The sequence below is a fragment of the Lottia gigantea genome (assembly GCF_000327385.1).
Source record: "Lottia gigantea unplaced genomic scaffold LOTGIsca_70, whole genome shotgun sequence".
Lineage (NCBI taxonomy): Eukaryota > Metazoa > Mollusca > Gastropoda > Lottiidae > Lottia > Lottia gigantea.
In genome coordinates, this window is record NW_008710371.1 from 962,404 (window position 1) to 982,967 (window position 20,564).

General features: G+C 36.5%; 4 protein-coding genes across 4 annotated transcripts; 2 read left to right on the forward strand and 2 right to left on the reverse strand.

The window, feature by feature from the left end:
* Window positions 1-346: 346 nt before the first annotated feature.
* On the forward strand, window positions 347-811 carry LOTGIDRAFT_68780 (hypothetical protein; the record flags this gene model as incomplete). The annotated part of the gene is made up of 1 exon (XM_009065710.1): window positions 347-811. A coding segment is annotated over one exon (465 nt), but the record flags the coding sequence as incomplete, so codon positions are not given.
* Window positions 812-1,811: 1,000 nt separating this feature from the next.
* On the reverse strand, window positions 1,812-2,072 carry LOTGIDRAFT_130586 (hypothetical protein; the record flags this gene model as incomplete). The annotated part of the gene is made up of 1 exon (XM_009065781.1): window positions 1,812-2,072. One exon carries the CDS (start codon window positions 2,070-2,072, stop codon window positions 1,812-1,814), a length of 261 nt encoding a protein of 86 aa, XP_009064029.1.
* Window positions 2,073-2,621: 549 nt separating this feature from the next.
* Window positions 2,622-12,089, reverse strand: LOTGIDRAFT_235828 (hypothetical protein; the record flags this gene model as incomplete). The annotated part of the gene is made up of 9 exons (XM_009065782.1): window positions 2,622-2,841; window positions 3,647-3,815; window positions 5,408-5,544; window positions 6,190-6,248; window positions 6,962-8,384; window positions 8,646-8,727; window positions 9,613-9,751; window positions 10,272-10,463; window positions 11,871-12,089. The coding sequence occupies 9 exons, from the start codon at window positions 12,084-12,086 to the stop codon at window positions 2,622-2,624; spliced, it is 2,637 nt and encodes an 878-aa protein (XP_009064030.1).
* A 465-nt stretch (window positions 12,090-12,554) lies between these two features.
* Window positions 12,555-19,106, forward strand: LOTGIDRAFT_195870 (hypothetical protein). Its single transcript, XM_009065783.1, has 6 exons — window positions 12,555-12,735; window positions 13,111-13,154; window positions 14,845-15,072; window positions 16,494-16,608; window positions 17,146-17,257; window positions 17,935-19,106. The coding sequence occupies exons 1-6, from the start codon at window positions 12,597-12,599 to the stop codon at window positions 18,104-18,106; spliced, it is 810 nt and encodes a 269-aa protein (XP_009064031.1). The 5' UTR covers window positions 12,555-12,596; the 3' UTR covers window positions 18,107-19,106.
* The last annotated feature ends 1,458 nt before the right edge of the window (window positions 19,107-20,564 follow it).

The following is a 20,564-nucleotide window of genomic DNA, read 5'->3' on the forward strand; positions in this document are numbered from 1 at the left end:
ATGTCTACCCTTGTGAAGTCAAGTCATGTCCTCCCTGTGAAGTCAAGTCCTGTCCTCCCTGTGAAGTTAAGTCCTGTCTACCCCATGAAGTCAAGTCCTGTCTACCCTTGTGAAGTCAAGTCATGTCTACCCTTGTGAAGTCAAGTCATGTCCTCCCTGTGAAGTCAAGTCCTGTCCTCCCTGTGAAGTCAAGTCCTGTCCTCCCTGTGAAGTTAAGTCCTGCCTACCCCATGAAGTTTAGTCCTGTCTACCCTTGTGAAGTCAAGTCATGTCCTCCCTGTGAAGTCAAGTCCTGTCCTGTCCTCCCTGTGAAGTCAAGTCCTGCCTACCCTGTGATGTCAAGTCCTGCCTACCCTGTGAAGTTAAGTCATGTCCTCCCTGTGAAGTCAAGTCCTGCCTACCCTGTGAAGTTAAGTCATGCCTACCCTGTGAAGTCAAATCCTGCCAACCTAATGAAGTCAAGTCCTGTCTACCCTATGAAGTCATGTCCTGCCACCCTGTGAAGTCAAGTCATGTCCTCCCTGTGAAGTTAAGTCATGTCCTCCCTGTGAAGTCAAGTCCTGTCTACCCTGTGAAGTCAAGTCATGTCCTCCCTGTGAAGTCAAGTCCTGCCTACCCTGTGAAGTCAAGTCCTGTCCTCCCTGTGAAGTTAAGTCCTGTCTACCCTGTGAAGTTAAGTCCTGTCCTCCCTGTGAAGTCAAGTCATGTCCTCCCTGTGAAGTCAAGTCCTGCCTACCCTGTTAAGTCAAGTCCTGCCTACCCTGTGAAGTTAAGTCCTGTCCTCCCTGTGAAGTCAAGTTCTGCCTACCCTGTGAAGTTAAGTCAGGTCTACCCTGTGAAGTGAAATCCTGCCTACCTTGTAAAGTTAAATCATGCCTACCCTGTGAAGTCAAATCCTGCCAACCTAATGAAGTCAAGTCCTGTCTACCCTATGAAGTCATGTCCTGCCTACCCTGTGAAGTCAAGTCATGTCCTCCCTGTGAAGTCAAGTCCTGCCTACCCTGTGACGTCAAGTCCTGTCCTCCCTGTGAAGTGAAATCCTGCCTACCTTGTAAAGTTAAGTCCTGCCTACCCTGTGAAGTCAAATCCCGCCCACCTAATGAAGTCAAGTCCTGTCTACCCTATGAAGTCATGTCCTGCCACCCTGGGAAGTTAAATCAGGTCTACTCTGGAAGTTAAGTCCCGCCCACCTTGCGAAGTCAAGTCCTGCCCTATGTCTTAAGCCATAAACTTATTAACATCAATTTTTACCTGGAAGCAGATTCTACAATATTTGATTGACATGTTAAGTCTTGCATTATGCATGTGCATTGAGCCAATGCTTTCATATCAACAAAAATCCTAAAAAAACGAATGAAATGGCAAAAATGAGCAGGCAAATTTAAATTTGGTCCGACCGTGATGTAGATGTTCAAAAGATTCAGCAAGTCTGAACAAGCTAGCATGTCCCATTTCCAATCAAGCTTTCCTGATGATGATTGCATATCCAAAACATGTAAAAAACAGCAAAAGATAAGCTCTTGTTAAATGTTGGAATAACTTCCATTTCAAACTACCTAACCTGATGAGGGTTACATTTCTGAAACACATGTGTAAGCAGCCTTTGAGAGATTTGAACTAAAGCTAAAAATCAAACCTCAAACCAGCTGTCTTAATGAAGATTGTTCATCTAAATACATGTTCACAGCAAAATGCATGTTCAGAGTGAAAGTAGAGCACTTTGTGAATTAGATTTCAATGAGATTTCAATGAGATTTGAATTGAAAAGTGAACCTCAAGAAATGTACATTGGAAATGCATTTGTTCGCAGCTCAAGGCATCTTAGAGCGAAACAAACACATGATCACAGTGAGACACATGAAACATATGATCACAATGAACATGCCAAACACATTCACAGAAAAACACATGTTCACAGTAAAACACATGTTTACATTGAAGCACATGTTCACTGTGAAACACGTGATCACAGTGAAATACATGTTCACATTAAAGCACACGTTCACAGTGAGGCACATGTTCACATTAAAGCACACGTTCACAGTGAAGCACATGATCACATCAAAGCCCATGTTCACAGTGAGGCATATGATCACAATGAAACACATACCAAACAAATGTTTACTGTGAAACACATGTTCACAGCAAAGCATATGATCACAATGAAACACATACCAAACAAAAGTTCACCGTGAAACACATGTTCACAGCAAAGCATATGATCACAATGAAACACATACCAAACAAATGTGTACTGTGAAACACATGTTCACAGCAAAGCATATGATCACAATGAAACACATGCCAAACAAATGTTTACTGTGAAACACATGATCACAGCAAAACACATGATCACAATGAAACACATACCAAACAAAAGTTCACTGTGAAACACATGTTCACAGCAAAACACATGATCACAATGAAACACATACCAAACAAATGTTTACTGTGAAACACATGTTCACAGTGAAACATATGATCACAATGAAACACATACCAAACAAATGTTCACTGTGAAACACATGATCACAACCAAACACATAAAAACATGTTCACAGTGAAACACATGTTCACAGGAAAATAGTTGACAACCAGACACATGTCAATTTAATTTGTTTTTAATCTCTTGGCACTCGACTTTGCCATCTACTATCTGTGATAACAACTCTGATGTCCATCTCTTGAATATTATTGGCTGTTTCTATGTGAATTTCATCTCCGTCCCGCATATCAAATCGACTCATCGGCAAGTTCGCTACCAATTTCTCTTTCTCAGGAAATTCTCCATTTTCGAACATGTGGCCCAGGGCACATGGGAAATAATAAAGTCGAAAATTTCTGAAACAAAACAAAATCAAATGAGTTTTTTGAAATCGAGGTGCTTCAAAGGGTAAGGAGTGAGTTAGGTTATCTGACCCTTGATTTAAGACTAGTAACTATAGTACCCTCAAATCATAAAATAAGGGAATACCATCCTCTAAGCTCTGTGAGGGAGATTTCAAGCTAACTTTTGACAGTTGTTCAAAGCTCATAGGTTTTTATCTTCACAATGTTAAGGTATTACGAGCTTTCTCCTATACCTTGACTGCAATAGTCACTATTCTTGTATCACAAAGTTTGTTAATGCAGAAATTTGATTGGATTATATGTCAGCGAATACAACCAATCACAGAAAGTCTGTTAACATTATTGATAAGTGTTTACATACTTTCTGTCGAGGCCTCTGATTGGCTGTATTAGCTAGTGTACAATCCAATCAAATCACTGCATTTACAAACTTCAATGATCCAATTATGATCAAGAGTCTAATTAAAATTAGATCAAACTTTCGTTCCATTTTTTGTATTAGCTTTTATTTTTAATGTAGCCATTTCAGTTAGGGTCTAACGACAGCCCTCTTGAACATTCAACAAATTAACCCTTGACCTAACTGATTAAACACTGCGACACAAAATTGCCAGCGCTGAAGAGGGTACAAATTTGATTGGTTAAAGCAGACGTCATCGATTTAAATCAAAGGTTAATTTGACAAACATTCAAGAGGGCTGTCGTTAGACCCTAACAGAAGTGGCTATATTAGAAATAAAAGCGAAAGTTTGGTCTAATTTTAATGAGACTGCACAAGCAAATTTCCAAATCTTACCTTTTGGATGTCTTAAGCTCTTTAGCAACGAAAGTTCGTAGCTTATCGACGGAATCTCTCATACACAGACGTTTTTTAAAAGATTTTTTACCATTAATATAGAATTGTAGCCAGGCATATTTCTGAAAGTTTCCACCCAGGTCAATATCAACTATTTTACTTAGTTTCCCTAAAAAACATCACATATTTTGGTGAACAATTTATATATACAAACACATAAACAACAATTTTTTTACAAGGTTAATAACTTAGGTTCACAAGGATCCTTTCTACTAGCTGATCCTTGTCCAAACCTCTTGGCATTGACTTTACAAGGATAACAACTTAGGTTCACAAGGATCCTTTCTACCAGCTGATCCTTGACTAAACCTCTTGGTATTGATCTTTCCCAGATTATCTGTACCCATTTACAGCTGGTTTGACTGGAATAATGAGGTTCCTGTCTACCAGCTGGTCCTTGACCAAACCTCTTAGCATTGATCTTTCCTGGATTATCTGTTCCCATTTACAGCTGGGTTGACTGGAATAATGGAGATCCTGTCTACCAGCTGGTCCTTGACCAAACCTCTTGGAATTGATCTTTCCTGGATTATTCATACCCATTTACAGCTGGGTTGACTGGAATAATGAGGATCCTTTCTACCAGCTGGTCCTTGGCCAAACCTCTTAGCATTGATCTTTCTTGGATTATCTGTTCCCATTTACAGCTGGGTTGACTGGAATAATGGAGATCCTGTCTACCAGCTGATCCTTGGCCAATCCTCTTGACATTGATCTTTCCTAGATTATCCGTACCCATTTACAGCTGGGTTGACTGGAATAATGAGGATCCTGTCTACCAGCTGGTCCTTGACCAAACCTCTTGGTGTTGATCTTGGCCCTCCCATTCAACTAAAGATATTGTAAAGAGGTTTTCCTAAATTATTCATGTGTAGTCTATCAGGGACACTGATAACATCAATTTACACCATTCTAATTTTCAATCAGACGTTTTGCAATTCTACTAAAACTAAGTCACTAATCGCGAAGGGTCTTATGTGATAAAGCATATTTTGTGATTAGTGACGTCATCAACCACTTAGTTTTAGTGGAATTACAGGAACCACAGACGTCTGATTGAAAATTGGAATGGTATAAATTGATGCTATCAGTGTCCCTGATACACATAAAAAATTGACAAAACCTTTTTACAATCCCTTTAAACTTGCAAGTAAGAGATTCGGTTGTATGAATATATACACTTATGACCAAGTTTGAGACTTTAAATTTTATGTCCATTCTTAGTGGTAGTGTTCCTTTACAGATGGGTCCCTTATTTTCATGTAACACTTGTATGAATAGAAAGTAGAGGTGTTTTAATGACTTGGAAAAATACCAGTTTGTCTCACATGTCCATAATTAATTCATAATTAGCTAAATTAGAAGAGAATTACCAGCAGAATTCCAATGAGTGACTGATCAAGAAAGGTCAAAAAGTCTTTTTTTGTTTATCCAGACTGTACATACATGGACATTTATGATTGGTTAAAACTCTTATTAATGCAATAAGAACATAATGATATGATTAAGAATACATGATAATTCATTAGAAACACCAATTAATCAAATAGTTTGCTTAATTTGACACTAAAAAATAAGGAAACCCATCTTTAATTTGACACTAAAAAATAAGGAAACCCATCTTTAATTTGACACTAAAAAATAAGGAAACCCATCTTTATTTTGACACTAAAAAATAAGGAAACCCATCTTTAAGCCTACCATGTTTTTGTTCCAGTTCTTCATGTCTTCGTGGTTTCTCTTCGAAATCTAAATAATGTCGCAGGTAGAACCGTTCTGAGTTTTCTCTGTCCGTGGCCGATATTTCGCTTCCGTTAAACAGTTCTATATTTGGTAAACTGAAATAGGAATCAAATGAAGTTTTACACCCTATTTGTATCCTATCCTGTATGGGTAGCTGTCTGCAATGAAGCAAACTTTGAAGAATATTGCCCCCATTTCTGAGTCAAAGTCATGCAGTATGCAATAAGGGAAAATTTGAAATAAGCCATCTCTTTTTATTCTTCCACTGTTAAAGAATGTGCTCTGTGTATTAGAAATCCCATCTTTTTTCTGCTTCTTATTGGGCTATGGCTAAATGATATGTATATCAGGGACACTGATAGCATCAATTTACACCTTTCTAATTTTCAATCAGACGTCTGTGGTTCCTGCAATTCCACTAAGTGTTTGATGACTTCACAAATCGCGAAGGGCCTTGTCATATTTTGCAATTAGTGACGTCATCAAACACTTAGTTTTAGTGCAATTGCAGGAATCACAGACGTCTGATTGAAAATTGGAATGGTGTAAATTGATGATATCAGTGTCCCTGATACACATAAAAAAAATTCAGAAAACCTCTTTACAATCTACAATCTGACAAAATTCCTCTCGAAAATTCCCTTGGACCCTCAAAATTATTTGAAATACACAGGCACAAGTTTTGGACTGTTTCCATGTTTTCTGTGTGTAATAATTTTGCAAGAAATTTCCTATCTTACCTGGCTAGGTAAAGTTTCCAGCTGTCTTCATCATTGTGTTCTTTATATAAGGGAACATCCTAAAAAGTAAATATTAAAAGGGTTACACTTGTTGTCTAAAATTTTAGTTTACCAGCTGATAGAATGCAATTTCAGTTGATCATAGCACTTTTCAAAATCAAAATCCTGCATTTAATTTGGACAATCAAATAAAAACATAGGGGAAAATGGAATACATTCTAATATTTCTTGTATTTCTGTTGTAAGTTTTTATCTTATCATATGCAAACCAGATATCATATATTCATTTTAAAAAGTGTTACAGACAGCTGAAATTTAGCTATGACTTAAAGGGATTGTAAAAAGTTTTTCTAAATTTTTTATGTGTATCTGGGACACAGATAGCATCAATTTACACCATTCAAATTTTCAATCAGATGTCTGTGGTTCCTGCAATTCTACTAAAACTAAGTGTTTGATTTCACATAAGGTCCTTGTGATTAATGACGTCATCAAACACTTAGTTTTAGTGGAATTGCAGGAACCACAGACGTCTGATTGAAAATTAGAATGGCGTAAATTAATGCTATCAGTGTCCCTGATACACATAAGATATTAGGAGTTAATTCCATTTTTTAGGCAGACCATCCTGCATTGTGGCCCTTCTTACATTTCCGAGTCCTTCAGATGGCATCGCTGTAGTCCCCCTCAATTTGTCTCATACAAACTCTATGCAATTTCAAGACTAGTCGATAAGGACTAAATTTTTTTGCAGAATAAAATGATAACTTACTCTTAAACGAACTGACTTGAGGGAAGGAAATTTGGTCAGAGCTTCCAAGTGGTCCGTGTGGTGAATATGGGTTTCTGTCAGACATAGTGTGTGCAGACTCTGGAAAGGTCTGCACTCAGGTTCGTCATCAGCAGCTCTGGCTGGTTCCTCTGGTGGTAACTGTCCCGAGGCTTCTGATGGTAGCTGTTGTAAGTCTTTTGGTGCCATCTGTACGGACATCTCTGATGGCTTCTGTTCTATTGTTTCTGATGAAATCTGTCCTGTGGCTTCTGATTGGCTCTGTCCAGACATCTCTGATGGCTTCTGTTCTAAGGTTTTTGTTGGCATCTGTCCTATGGTTTCTGTTGGAATCTGTCCATCTTTTGGCATGTCTCTCACCATTTGTTCATGTACTTGAGGTGGCATCTGTCCCATTTTTTGTGGCAACTGTCCAATTTTATTTGCTTGCATCTGTCCCACCACATCATGTGGCATCTGTCCAGTTTCATCTGCTTGAATCTGTCTTGCTATTTTTGGTGACAACTGTCCAAGTGAGTTTGCCACCTGTCCCAGCGAGCTAGCAGTCTGTCCCAATGAGTTTGCCATCTGTCCTAGTGAGTTCGCCACATGTCCCAAAGAGCTCGCCACCTGTCCCAAAGAGTTGGCCATCTGTTTAGGACAGTCATCATAATCTCCATCTTCGCTCTGGAGAGAGTCATATCTGTATCTCTTGGTTCGTTTGATGGGAGACGATTTTTGATGGGCCATTTTATCAGCCACTTTGAGCAGCTCTGTAACCATGGTTTGGAATTCTTCTTCTAATTCAAGATTATTGGAAGCTTCACCTTGGTCTGTGGTCAGCACGTCTGTGGACTTTTCTTCCTCATTTTCGTCTTTGGAAGTTTGGTTCCTTGAAAGATTTGGACAGGTATGGTCTTGAACATTTCTGATTATGTTTTGTGAGCCATTTTCTGATAGTTCCTTTGATGTTTCTGAAGGTTGTTCCTTTGAGGTTAATGAAGGTTGTTCCTTTGAGGTTCCTGAAGGTTGTTCCTTTGATGTTTCTGAAGATAGTTCCTTTGACGTTTCTGAAGGTTGTTCCTTTGACGTTCCTGAAGATAGTTCCTTTGATGTTTCTGAAGGTTGTTCCTTTGAGGTTCCTGAAGACAGTTCCTTTGAAGATTCTGAAGACTGCTGGACCTTCGAACTATCTGAAGTATCACAGGAGCTTGCTACAAGATGGCTGGAATTTTGATCAGCACTTTCTACCAGAGTTTCATCACAATTTTGAACTTTTGGATCACAGTCAGCTATCGGTTCCTGGCAGTCGTCATGGTCACCAGTACAACAATTGTAGTCGAAGAATATGTCTTTGACAGGATTGCCTGACAGAATCAAAGAATGTAATTTTGGTAAGTGCCGCAGTTTCCAAACCTCTGACCACCTGAAGAAAAGGAACCATTTCATTGTTGATAAAAACCTAATTTTGTATAGTAACCTTGATACAACTTACGCTTGTTTGGATCAAATTTGATTATAACCTACTTTTGTTTATACTAACTTTGATTACAACCTACTTTTGTTTATACTAACTTTGATTACAACCTACTTTTGTTTATACTAACTTTGATTACAACCTACTTTTGTTTATACTAACTTTGATTACAACCTACTTTTGTTTATACTAACTTTGATTACAACCTACTTTTGTATATTGTTGTTGTTGGCTCGGAAACATTCAATATTTTTCAAATCATCTTTCTCCATTCCACTGAACTCTTCATAATCTGAAAGAAGATTTACAATTTTTGTTTCATGTTTTTTCTTTGGGTGACTGAACTTGCCATCCACGATCTGACATAATTGTTATGCAAAACTTGAAAAGGATCCTGGAAACTTGACTTCAAGAAGGGGTGAGGTCTAAAATTTTTATGCCAACTACCTAACTATTGGCCGAAATGCAAATTAGGACAAAGAAGGGAAGGGATTTTGGCTTTAAGACGAAAATGGGACAAGAAACTAGGGAAAAAGGGATCTTCATGCCTGGAAACTCCTTACCATTGGCAAACAAGAAGGAAGGGGTGGGATCTATCTACCACCTTGATATTGACTTTTGAGACTTTTGACAGTAAGATGGGAACTTTTAACTTAAAGAGATTGTAAAAAGGTTTTCTAAATTTTGTATGTGTATCAGGGACACTGATAACATCAATTTGTACTATTCCAATTTTCAATCAGATGTCTGTGGTTCCTGTAATTCTACTAAGACTAAGTGTTGCAAAATATGCTTGTATTACATAACGCCCTTCATAGTAAGTGACGACATCAACCACTTAGTTTTAGTGGAATTGCAGGAACCACAGACATCTGATTGAAAATTGGAATGGTACAAATTGATGCTATCAGTGTTTCTGATACACATAAAATTGTTTAGGAAGCCTCCCTTCAAAACACTTAGTTTTAGTAGAATTACAGGAACCACAGACGTCTGATTGAAAATTGGAATGGTGTAAATTGATGCTATCAGTGTCCCTGATACACATAAACCATTTAGGAACATCTTTACAATCTCTTTAAGAAACAGGGAAAAAAAGTTGTGGATCTTTCTTTTAATGGCTAAAATAAGTTGGGCAAGGAAGGGGGTGGGGTTTTGCCCTAGGGTGAACACTTACCATTATAACAGACATGTATTTCTTTTAACTCTGGTAACCTCTTAACAAACTTCAAAACATCTTTCCACCTAATAAACGTCCCATTCAGAACCAGGTTTTCTACATTACTTAGTGGTTTATCTATACCTTCCAAATAGTCCTAGAAAATAATCAAAGCAAAAGTTGCAATCTGTATCACTTATCAAAAATGAAATCTTGGTACTGATCCGTCTGTAATTTCATATATGCAGAAATGGCAGAAAAATTATCTTAATTTTGTCTTATGGTGCAATCGAAGATTTTTGTCACTGACTAAAGTCTTGCCAAGAGTTTTGCCGACTGCTGGCACACGAGGAGACAAAAATCTCCAGTCGGTCGTTTTCTAAGGTGTCGATGATCATATTTTGGATGGAAAATGAATCTGATTGGATGATGACAGGTCTGTCTTACAGACGATAAAACTATCAGAGACCATGATCAAACTTGTTTGATATTATAAATCCTGTCTGTGACACGATAATCTTGTCGTGGAAGGCACATGCGAGATTTTAAACAAGTCAAGTCAGCAACAAAAATCACCAACCAAGACTGTTCGTGTGCTGCATCTTTAAGGTAACCATGTTCTGTCAAAATTTCCCTCATTGCACACTTAATGAGATTGATTGATTTCCTTTACTTACTTGATCTGTTTGAATGGGGTTGCCTCCTAAATTGACAAACTTCAGATGAGTTAGCTGTTGGAATATAGGTAAGATTTCTTTCCAACTGGTGAGGTTGTTACCAGAAATATCCAAGTCAATGACATTAGGACAGAGTGAGGCCAGACCTTCTCTTGGTATACCAGCATACGTCAAGTTAGAGTTGCATAATACCTGTCAGAGAAAAAAAAAGTTTCATTAATTTATTCATGGGTCACTTTAGTCATTTTTATTACGTTCCATTTTTTTCTATGGGTCACTTTTATCATTTTCATTGCGTTCCATTTTTTTTCTATGGGTCACTTTTATCATTTTCATTGTGTTCCATTTTTTTTCTATGGGTCACTTTAGTCATTTTCACTGTGTTTCATTTTTTTCTATGGGTCACTTTTATCATTTTCATTGTGTTGCATTTTTTTTTCTTTGGGGTCACTTTTATCATTTCATTGTGTTTCATTTTTTTTCTTTGGGTCACTTTTATCATTTCATTGTGTTTCATTTTTTTTGTATGGGTTACTTCAGTCATCTCATTGTGTTAGGGTTATACAGGAATAGAATTCATATAAAAAGCACAGGCCTAGGTCCTGAAGTTAGAACTATATATTTTTAAGTGCTGATAGTGAATTGTTTATCATTTTTTTTTATGAGTGACATAAATCATTTTGGATTGACCTCAACTGAAAGCTTTGACACTTTGGTTTGAACTCAACTGGAAGCTTTGACACTTTGATTTGACTTCAACTGAAAGCTTTGACACTTTAATTTGACTTCAACTGAAAGCTTTGACACTTTAATTTGACCTCAACTGAAAGCTTTGACACTTTGGTTTGAACTCAATTGAAAGCTTTGACACTTTGATTTGACTTCAACTGAAAGCTTTGACACTTTAATTTGACTTCAACTGAAAGCGTTGACACTTTAATTGGACTTCAACTGAAAGCGTTGACACTTTGATTTGACTTTAACTGAAAGCTTTGACACTTTAATTGGACTTCAACTGAAAGCGTTGACACTTTGATTTGACTTTAACTGAAAGCTTTGGCACTTTAGTTTGACATCAACAGGAAGCTTTGACTCTTTGATTTGACCTCAACTAAAAGCTTTGACACTTTATTTTGACATCAACTGAAAGTTTTGACACTTTATTTTGACCTCAACTAAAAGCTTTGACACTTTGATTTGAACTCAACTGAAAGCTTTGACACTTTGATTAGACTTCAACTGAAAGCGTTGACACTTTGATTTGACTTCAACTGAAAGTTTTGACACTTTATTTTGACCTCAACTAAAAGCTTTGACACTTTGATTTGAACTCAACTGAAAGCGTTGACACTTTGATTTGACTTCAACTGAAAGCGTTGACACTTTGATTTGACTTCAACTGAAAGTTTTGACCTCAACTGAAAGCTGACACTTTGATTTGACCTCACTTTGACTTTTGCACGTCAATTATTTGAATTTACATGCAATTTCATTCAAAAAAAATTTGCAGTGACCTGTAACATAATGGGTCAAAAAACTTCCCATGTATAAAAATTAGAACAAATTCGTCTTGCGCTTACGGTTTTTTAAGACACATACCACATTTCTCAAATGGGCCAATTCAGCCTTCGCACCACCAGTTCCTGCTTTTCCATGGAAAGTTATCTGACAAGATCCGAATGTGTAGTCAGAACCGTCAAAACAATATTTTTCACGCACAGCTTCGGTGAAGGATTGAGTTGAATCATTTTCTTCGTCGTTTTGGTCTTCATTTTCCGTTTTGTTTTCGTCTTTTTCTCGGTGTAAATCCGACATTTTTTCGATGTCAACCGCCTCAAATGATTTCTCTGAATGCTTTGATTAGTTTTAGCTCCACATGAACGTTCAAAATGTCGTCTGCATTAGTTAAAGTTTATTTTTAGAATGATTACGAAATTCTTTGTCACTTTTGGCAGCCATGTTTGTTTACATGCAAGGTGATGAACCATATGGCGTCCATTTGAAAAAATAATTACTAAAATAATTTTGAAAGAATTAATTTGAGGAAAATGAATGAATAATTTCATAATTTGGCTTATTTTCTTCCCCAATATTTTTTTAATTTCAAATTTAAATTTTTGACAGACTGCAATTTTTTCTACACGGTGCATCATTTGAGAAGACTTTTGTCCAATCAGAATACAGGAAATTCTCAACTCCGCGAAAGTGGTGTGTACAACTTCCCGTTTGACGTCATCATTATAGTCAATTATCCAGACACAATTTCCAGGGGAAAAATACTGCAATCTTCTTACGTCTTGTAGATTGAGATATTCATAATTTTCAATGGCCGACTTTGATCAATTTGAGAGTGCTAATCCACCAAATATGGAAGAAGATCCAGCAGCCGACTTTTTAGCTCGTGAACAGGATGAATTAGCCGGTCTAGAAGATGATAATCCCACAGAATCTGCTCCTCAAGAAGGTAGGTTGGACTCAGAAATCGACATTTTGACGTTTTTCCGACCGGCTTTTCATTTCGTTATCATCATCATTAATATTACTGCCACGCCCACTAAATGAGGAGGCCTAATAGATAGGTTTTGCGTCCTTGTTTTCGGTTTCTGCTCAGCTGGGTCTATGCAGTATTCAATAAGGTAAATTTTGGAAGTTGAATTTGACCGACTTTTAGTGACAATTGTTATGTAAGGCAGCTGTGAACTGCCTAAATCCCGCCCTAACTACGCTACTGTGCGCAGAAAACACTTGGTCCAGTCGGTGAGGTGGTCAATTTGGCAGGGTCAACCCAAGAACCCCTGCTCCCTTAGTTTTATGTTCAAATTTTTGACTTTATTTACAGATTTCAATGCATTTGGTGAAGAACAACCAGCCTCTTCCAATCAGGTAGTTGCTTTTTGTTTATTGTTTTCTTTTCCTAAATCTTACTGATTTTTTTTAGACTAGTTTGATTCGTAAAATGGTAATATCGAAACGCTACTGTCTACTTTGACCCTAAGGACTCGTTTGTAGACAATATTTATGGTCAAATTGTGAACTTACTGTGCGTTGTGATCAGGGCTGGATAAAAAATCAGAATCGTCGCTAGGGATTTATAATTTTGATTATCGATTATCAAATTTCATTATCAATTATATGTCAAAGTTACATTTTCTCCACTGTACCTGTTAACAAGTAGTAATCTCTTCTACATAGTTTCCCTTCAGCACATAACTTACCCACAATAAACTATAATAACTGATCAAAACAAGAATATACTTCTATAACACAAAAATAACCCATGAAATTAAGAATTTTGACATGTTTTTAATTTAGTATTTACAGGGTTTCTCTTCAGCACATAACATACCCACAATAAACTATAATAACTGATCAAAACAAGAATATATTTCTATGATACAAAAATAACTCATGAAATTAAGAATTTTGTCATGTTTTTAATTTAGTATTTACAGGGTTTCTCTTCAGCACATAACATACCCGCAATAAACTATAATAACTGATCAAAACAAGAATATACTTCTGTAACACAAAAATAACTCATGAAATTAAGAATTTTGTCATGTTTTTAATTTAGTATTTACAGGGTTTCTCTTCAACACATAACATACCCACAATAAACTATAATAACTGATCAAAACAAGAATATACTTCTATGATACAAAAATAACCCATGAAATTAAGAATTCTGTCATGTTTTTAATTTAGTATTTACAGGGTTTCTCAATTAAATTATTTTGATTATTGATCGATAGTCTACCATTGATAATCCATCTTAATTTGGTAATCTATAGCCAGCCTTAGTTGTAATCGCCCAAATTTGCACTTCACGCATAGTGTAATGAAGGCCATCAGCCATTTTATTGGCTGTCATGAACTGTCTAGTCCACGCCCTACATCGAATTCACATAAAGAAAATCAGTAAAATTTAATTTACCAACAAAAGTCAGAAAAGAAAATTATGTGTTACAGCTTGCATGTTTCAGTTTCGAAAATTTAAACTTTCCAAAAATATTTTTCTTGTTGTTCATGGGCTGGATAGAGTTTTGATAGTTTTGCTTTGAATGTATTCATATTGCATGTAATTTGCCTACAATTGTAAAGAGGTTTTCTAAATTTTATAGGGGACACTGATAGCATCAATTTACACCATTTCAATTTTCAATCAGACGTCTGTGGTTCCTGCAATTCTACTAAAACTAAGTGTTTGATGACGTCACTTATCGCAAATGATTTTTTGCATATTTCACGATTAGTGACGTGTCAGATTCTTGTGGTATCCGTAAGTGCTTACGATATTTTTTGCGAAAGTCACTTCATAAAGCTTTAAGTTTTAGTGGAATTGCAGGAACCACAGATGTCTGATTGAAAATTGGAATGGTACAAATCAACGGTTCTTGTGATCATTGACATCATCAAACACTTAGTTTTGGTGAAATTGTAGGAATCACAGACATCTGATTGAAAATTAGAATGATATAAATTGATGCTATCAGTGTCCCTGATACACATAAAAAATTACGAAGACCTCTTTACAATCTCTTTAATTTGCATGTTGCATGTTCGTTGTTTGCAGGAAGATTTATTCGGAGACAGTGGATTGGAGGATCCCGCCACTGGTGATGCAGGAGGGGTTAACGGCGACTTGGATGTAAGTTCACCTTTTGGCCAATCAGATGGCTTGTTAGATATGGGGAGTGGAATTGGTGATCAATCAGGAGGCTTGTTAGATTCTGGTAACCAATCGGGTGGCTTGTTAGATATGGATTCTGGTCCAAGTGATTTTGGGGCCAGTGAACTAGCAGTGAGAATTTTTAAGTGACCCAGTCGATCCATATTCCACCTAATTCAAGCCCAAACCATTTTCCGTCTGCCTTCCAAAACGCAATGCTTGTATAATATAGCGTGCTATATAAAGGGTATCACGAGTTTTCAACACTTATCCCTTGATCTATTAGCTGATATTCACTTAATTAAAGAGGGAGTATGTTCTAGCTTCAAAATAAAAATTAAAGTGGTAAAATTCTTTCTCCTTTTGTACACTGATTTATCAATTTTTGTTTAAATTCGAGGAATTTTTAACATCAATTTGCACCATTCCCATTTTCAATCAGACGTCTGTGGTTCCTGCAATTCCACCAAAACTAAGTGTTTGATCACGTCACTAATTGCAAAATATGCTTATCACATAAGACCCTTCACGATAAATGACGTCATCAAACACTTAGTTTTAGTGGAATTGCAGGAACCACAGACGTCTGATTGAAAATTAGAATGATGTAAATTGATTCTATCAGTGTCCCTGATACACATAAAAAATTTAGAAAACCTCTTTATAATCCCTTTAACTTCAATATTCACTATAAAGTTTATTACTTTTTCAAAAAATGATTTTTTTGCTTTAACTGATCAAGAACACAGTCCCTACCACTCCATTGTTGTACAACAGCAAGAACATCAGCTTATGGATCAAGGGTTTTATACTGAAAACTCGTCTACCTTTGATAAACCAAGATGCACGCACTATATCAATCAAATTCAACTCACCAAATTATTAGACAAGAACACCTATGTCTTCACCATTGATATATCCAAAACAATGCTTGTTGCTTCAAATTGTAAGCTTGCTGTAAATCTGCAAAAAAAATATGCATGTGTTAAAATTTATAAATTTTATGTGAATTTTTGTACACTTAAAGATGGGTTCCCTTATTTTCATTTATGAAAATGAAAATGCTAATACTTATATGAATAGAAAGTAGAGGTGTTCTAATGGCTTGAAAAAATACCAGTTTGTCTCACATGTCTATAATTAATTCATATTTAGCTAAATTAGAAGAGAATTGCCAGCAGAATTCCAATGAGTGACTGATCAAGAAAGGTCAAAAAGTTTATTTGTTTATCCAGACTGTACATACTTGGACATTTATGATTGGTTAAAACTCTTAATTATATGCAATAAGAACATAATGATATGATTAAGAATACATGATTCATTAGAAACACCAATTAATCAAATAGTTTGCTTAATTTGACACTAAAAAATAAGGAAACCCATCTTTAATGGCTTCTATTTACAAGATGTCTCAAGTAATAGGGCAGAGATATTGTTTACAATAAAAAGGACTTTTTTTGTTGTCTTCCCAGGTGCTTAAATATCTTTTCCTTACTGTAGAAAATTTTTGGAATTGAATTTTAAATATCGTAACTTTTTAAATTTTTTAGTCCAATGGGCCCAGTGATGCTTACTCTGCTATATCTCAACAAGATGTCGTCCGTAGTGAGCCAGAAAAAATAAAGAAATGGAGGGAGGAGCAGAAAGAGAGATTAGAAAAGAAAGGTAAGCCATTTTTCAGCGAAGTTTTTTTCCCCCAATGTCAAGGAATTCGGAACTCCATCATATACCTTGACATCATAAGGCACTGTTCTTGTGTCTCAGAAACATGTAAATTCAGTGATTTGATTGGATGCTTCAGCCAATCAGAGCCCTCAAATCTCAGCTATATTGTTAAACAGTCTTTCTGTCAAGGTCTCTGATTGGTTGTATTTGCTAGCGTACAATCCAATCAAATTGCTGCATTTACAAACTAGAATTACAGATACAAGAATTAAGTGTCTTATAATGTCAAGGTATGAGAAGACGTTTGTAATACCTTGACATTGTGAAGATGGTTTGAAGATTATTTTAAAAAGAGTCAGGTAATTGCTTAGGCTCTCAACATGTTTTGGATACACAACCCTCACCAGCACAGCTAATATCAGAAATGCAGGTTAACTTTCTACTATACATGCGAGACTTTAGGATGTAGTAGGTAAATAAGAGAACTCTATGAACAGGAGACTATTGAATATAGAATTCTGTTTGATTGTATTGAAGATGCTGAAGAAGTTAAGAAGAAGGCTGACTGGCAGTCTGTAGCTAAGAAAGAACTTGAAGACTGGTACAAACATCATTCAGAACAACTCACTAAAACTCACAGCAATAACTTGTAAGTTTAGTCAAAATATTGGGCAAAATTGATGATGGATTGATTTTAGCACAGTTAACCTGAAGGTCTAATCCCGGCATAGGTCGAGATAATACCTTCGGTTTTTCAACCTGGTTTCCCCCTGTCAGTGATGCAGGTCAGAGGGGCTGACATGGAAAAAGCGTCTAGTCGTTCGGATGGGACGATAAACAGAGGCCTGTGTGCTGTGCACGTTAAAGATCCCTCGACAGTTGGAAAATGCTAATCCGCTGTCCTAACAAAATTACCTTCATTGTACACTGCAGGGCGTTGCCCGTCTTCACGTCTTACTTAATTTGTAAGTGTTGTCAAAATATTGGGCAAAATATATGACGGAGGCCAATCCCAGCATAGGTTGAGATAATACCTTCGGATTTTTCAACCTGGTTTCCCCCTGTCAGTGATGCAGGTCAGAGGCGTCTAGTCGTTCGGATGGGACAATAATCCGAGGCCCCGTGTGCTACAGGCTGTGCACGTTGAAGATCCCTCGACAGTTGGAAATAGAAAAAGAAGTAGGCTAATGCTGCTATCCTAACAAATTTACCCTCATCGTACACTGCAGGGAGTTGCCTGTCTTCATTAGCTCTATTAGGTACAGAAGAGTAGGATGTAAAACTCCATTCATTTGTTGTATATATGTCTGGTGTTTTATCTTACAGAGTTGCAGAGAAGGCTTTCATCAAAGAAAGAGATGAATCGGTACCAGGCCACGAATGGGAGAAAATCTGTCGCCTCTGTGAATTTAACCCTAAGGTTGTCAAATCAACTAAAGACGTCACACGCATGCGTTCCATTTTATTACAGCTGAAACAAACACCATTAGTCAAATAGTAAATCAAACTTAGCATCATTAGGGTTAAAGGCATCTAAATTTTTAGTAGCAAACCCAATTTAAGGTTCCTGTAACACTTTTTAAAATGGAAATCTAAGGTGGGGTATGTACATATGACTTCATCTAATTTTCAGTAACGAACCCAATTTAAGGTACCTGTATCACTTTTAAGAAAGGAAATCTGAGATCGGGTTAGTGTAATTAGATGACTTTATCCCTAGAATGATAATCAATGCTTAGAATTGAGAAAGTTCTTATATCGAATTTTGATTGGTCAGAAATATTTGAATGATCCAATCAAAATATCTTATGGACTTGAATTTGATTGGGTATTATTATTGCATAAGGCAATTTTGAATTTTGGTAAATATTTAAAACTTGGGTAGAATTATTTAGTATTTATAGCTGAATTATGTAGAAAATTTTCAGATTATGGGGTTATAGGACTAGCAATTTCTGTACCATCTTGTTGTCCTTTAACAAAGGTTATCCGAGTGTATCCCTTGATGCCATCAGCTAATACTCTGGTTGGAGCAAGGGTCAAAATTGAAAGACTCATAAACCTTTGTTAAAGCTTAAAGAATTAAGATCAGAAGATTTGCACTTTCGAAACAAATTATCAAATGTCACTACCATACTTGATTGATGAAAGGGTATACGAGTTGAACTCAAACCTTTCATACAGTAGCAGAGTACCCTTGAAAGTTTTTAATTTTATAGAGTCAAATGTTATAGTCAGTCAGTAAGACCCAGGGCTAGCTTTGGGCCTGGTTAAAGCATGAAACTGAGTAGATGTCTCTATCAGTCTGCAATGACTGAATATCTGTCTTTTGGTCAAAGGTTGGGTGTTGTCTGACTCGTGACCCCTTCACAAATCAAGATGGCCCCTATCCTCACTCTATTTTACTCTCATTCCATATGTATATCTATTTTATTTGTATTATGTTTATTAGCAAGACATTGAAATATGTCACTTAGAATAAATATAAACAAAATGATTTTCATTCACTTCAACCTGAAGGTGTTTATACCACTGTCCTGGCAAAATTTCCCTCATTGCATACTACTTGGCCTTGCCCATCTTCATTAGCCTAATAAAAGCGGATAGGGAACTAAGTTCAAAGATAATTAAGGTAGGTTCCTTATATATGCGATGGAAAAATATGGATCTCGCTTTTTTCGGCAACAAGCTAGGACATTTTTAACGCCAACGGAAAGGTCCATTTTCATTTTGAGGGGTGTAGAACCTTTGCGTGTGCATTCCACAGCACGTGTATAGTGTTGTTGGGTAATGCTTACCCGTGCTTAACCTTTGAAAGTTCATCTGTTTGAATTGATAACGGTATGTAGGTCAACCACGTGGTTTTCAAAATGGCGGACAACACATGAAAAAATCAACAAGGCGGTTTTAAACTAAATAAATTTCAAATTAAAATGTAATACTCATTCAATACAAATTCTATCAATTCACCATTTTCGTAATGTGTTTCCCGGAATAATTGCAGCATTTAGGCACCAATTCACACCAAAACACAAAATTCATGGTTGCTAGCCTAATGCATTCCAACCGGAAGTTGACAATGGCGGGAAAATTGACAATCCAAATATGGGTCATGGAAATGCATGACTTGCAACTTAAAGAGATTGTGAAGATATTTTCAAAATTTTCTATGTGTATCAGGGACACTTATAGAATCAATTTACACCATTCTAATTTTCAATCAGACGTCTGTGGTTCTTGGAATTCCACCAAAACTGAAGATTTTATGACGTCACTATTGCAAAATCTGCATACTATGTCTTTAGGACATGAAGTCGTAAAACACTTAGTTTTAGTAGAATTGCAGGAACCACAGACGTCTGATTGAAAAATGGAATGGTGCAAGTTGATGCTATCAGTGTCCCTAATATACTTGAAAAAGTTACAGGGAAGCTCTCTACAAGCCCTTTTATTGGTTTTATTGATGTAGCTTAATATGCCTATTGGTTGCAACTGTAGCCGATGCCATGCATTTTGGGCATAGCTCTACAGCAGGCCATTGCTTATTAAAAGCATATATTACATACCCCACACATAGGCCTACGTCCTATTTAATATACTTGCAGGGAATTCCACGCGTTTAAGGGGGGGATTACCGTTGATCGAAGTTGTGCTAGCGCCCTGTACCATAGAACAGATTCTGATGATCAAAGGGAAGTAACTACATTTAATAATATTACAGACAGACTACAGTTAATTTGTTTGTAACGCGGGGATAAAACAAACAAATATTTCACATTTTACTGCATTTTTTTTCTTTTAAAGTGTCGCATTGATTTATTTCTTTGTTTTTTTTTTACTTTAAAAAAATTGCTTAATAGTTGAGGATCCCCGGGTGACAAGTAAGCTGTAGTTGGGCGTGGTTAATATATTGATTGATAGGTGTACTATGTTGTTTTGTTGGAGTTTTTTTTTAT

Coding starts and splice junctions, on each gene's coding strand:
- LOTGIDRAFT_195870 (XM_009065783.1), top strand. CDS start 12,597: ATGGCCGACTTTGATCAATTTGAGAGTGCTAATCCACCAAATATGGAA. Junction 12,736..13,110: donor AGAATCTGCTCCTCAAGAAG/GTAGGTTGGACT, acceptor CTTTATTTACAG/ATTTCAATGCATTTGGTGAA. Junction 17,258..17,934: donor AAAACTCACAGCAATAACTT/GTAAGTTTAGTC, acceptor TTTATCTTACAG/AGTTGCAGAGAAGGCTTTCA.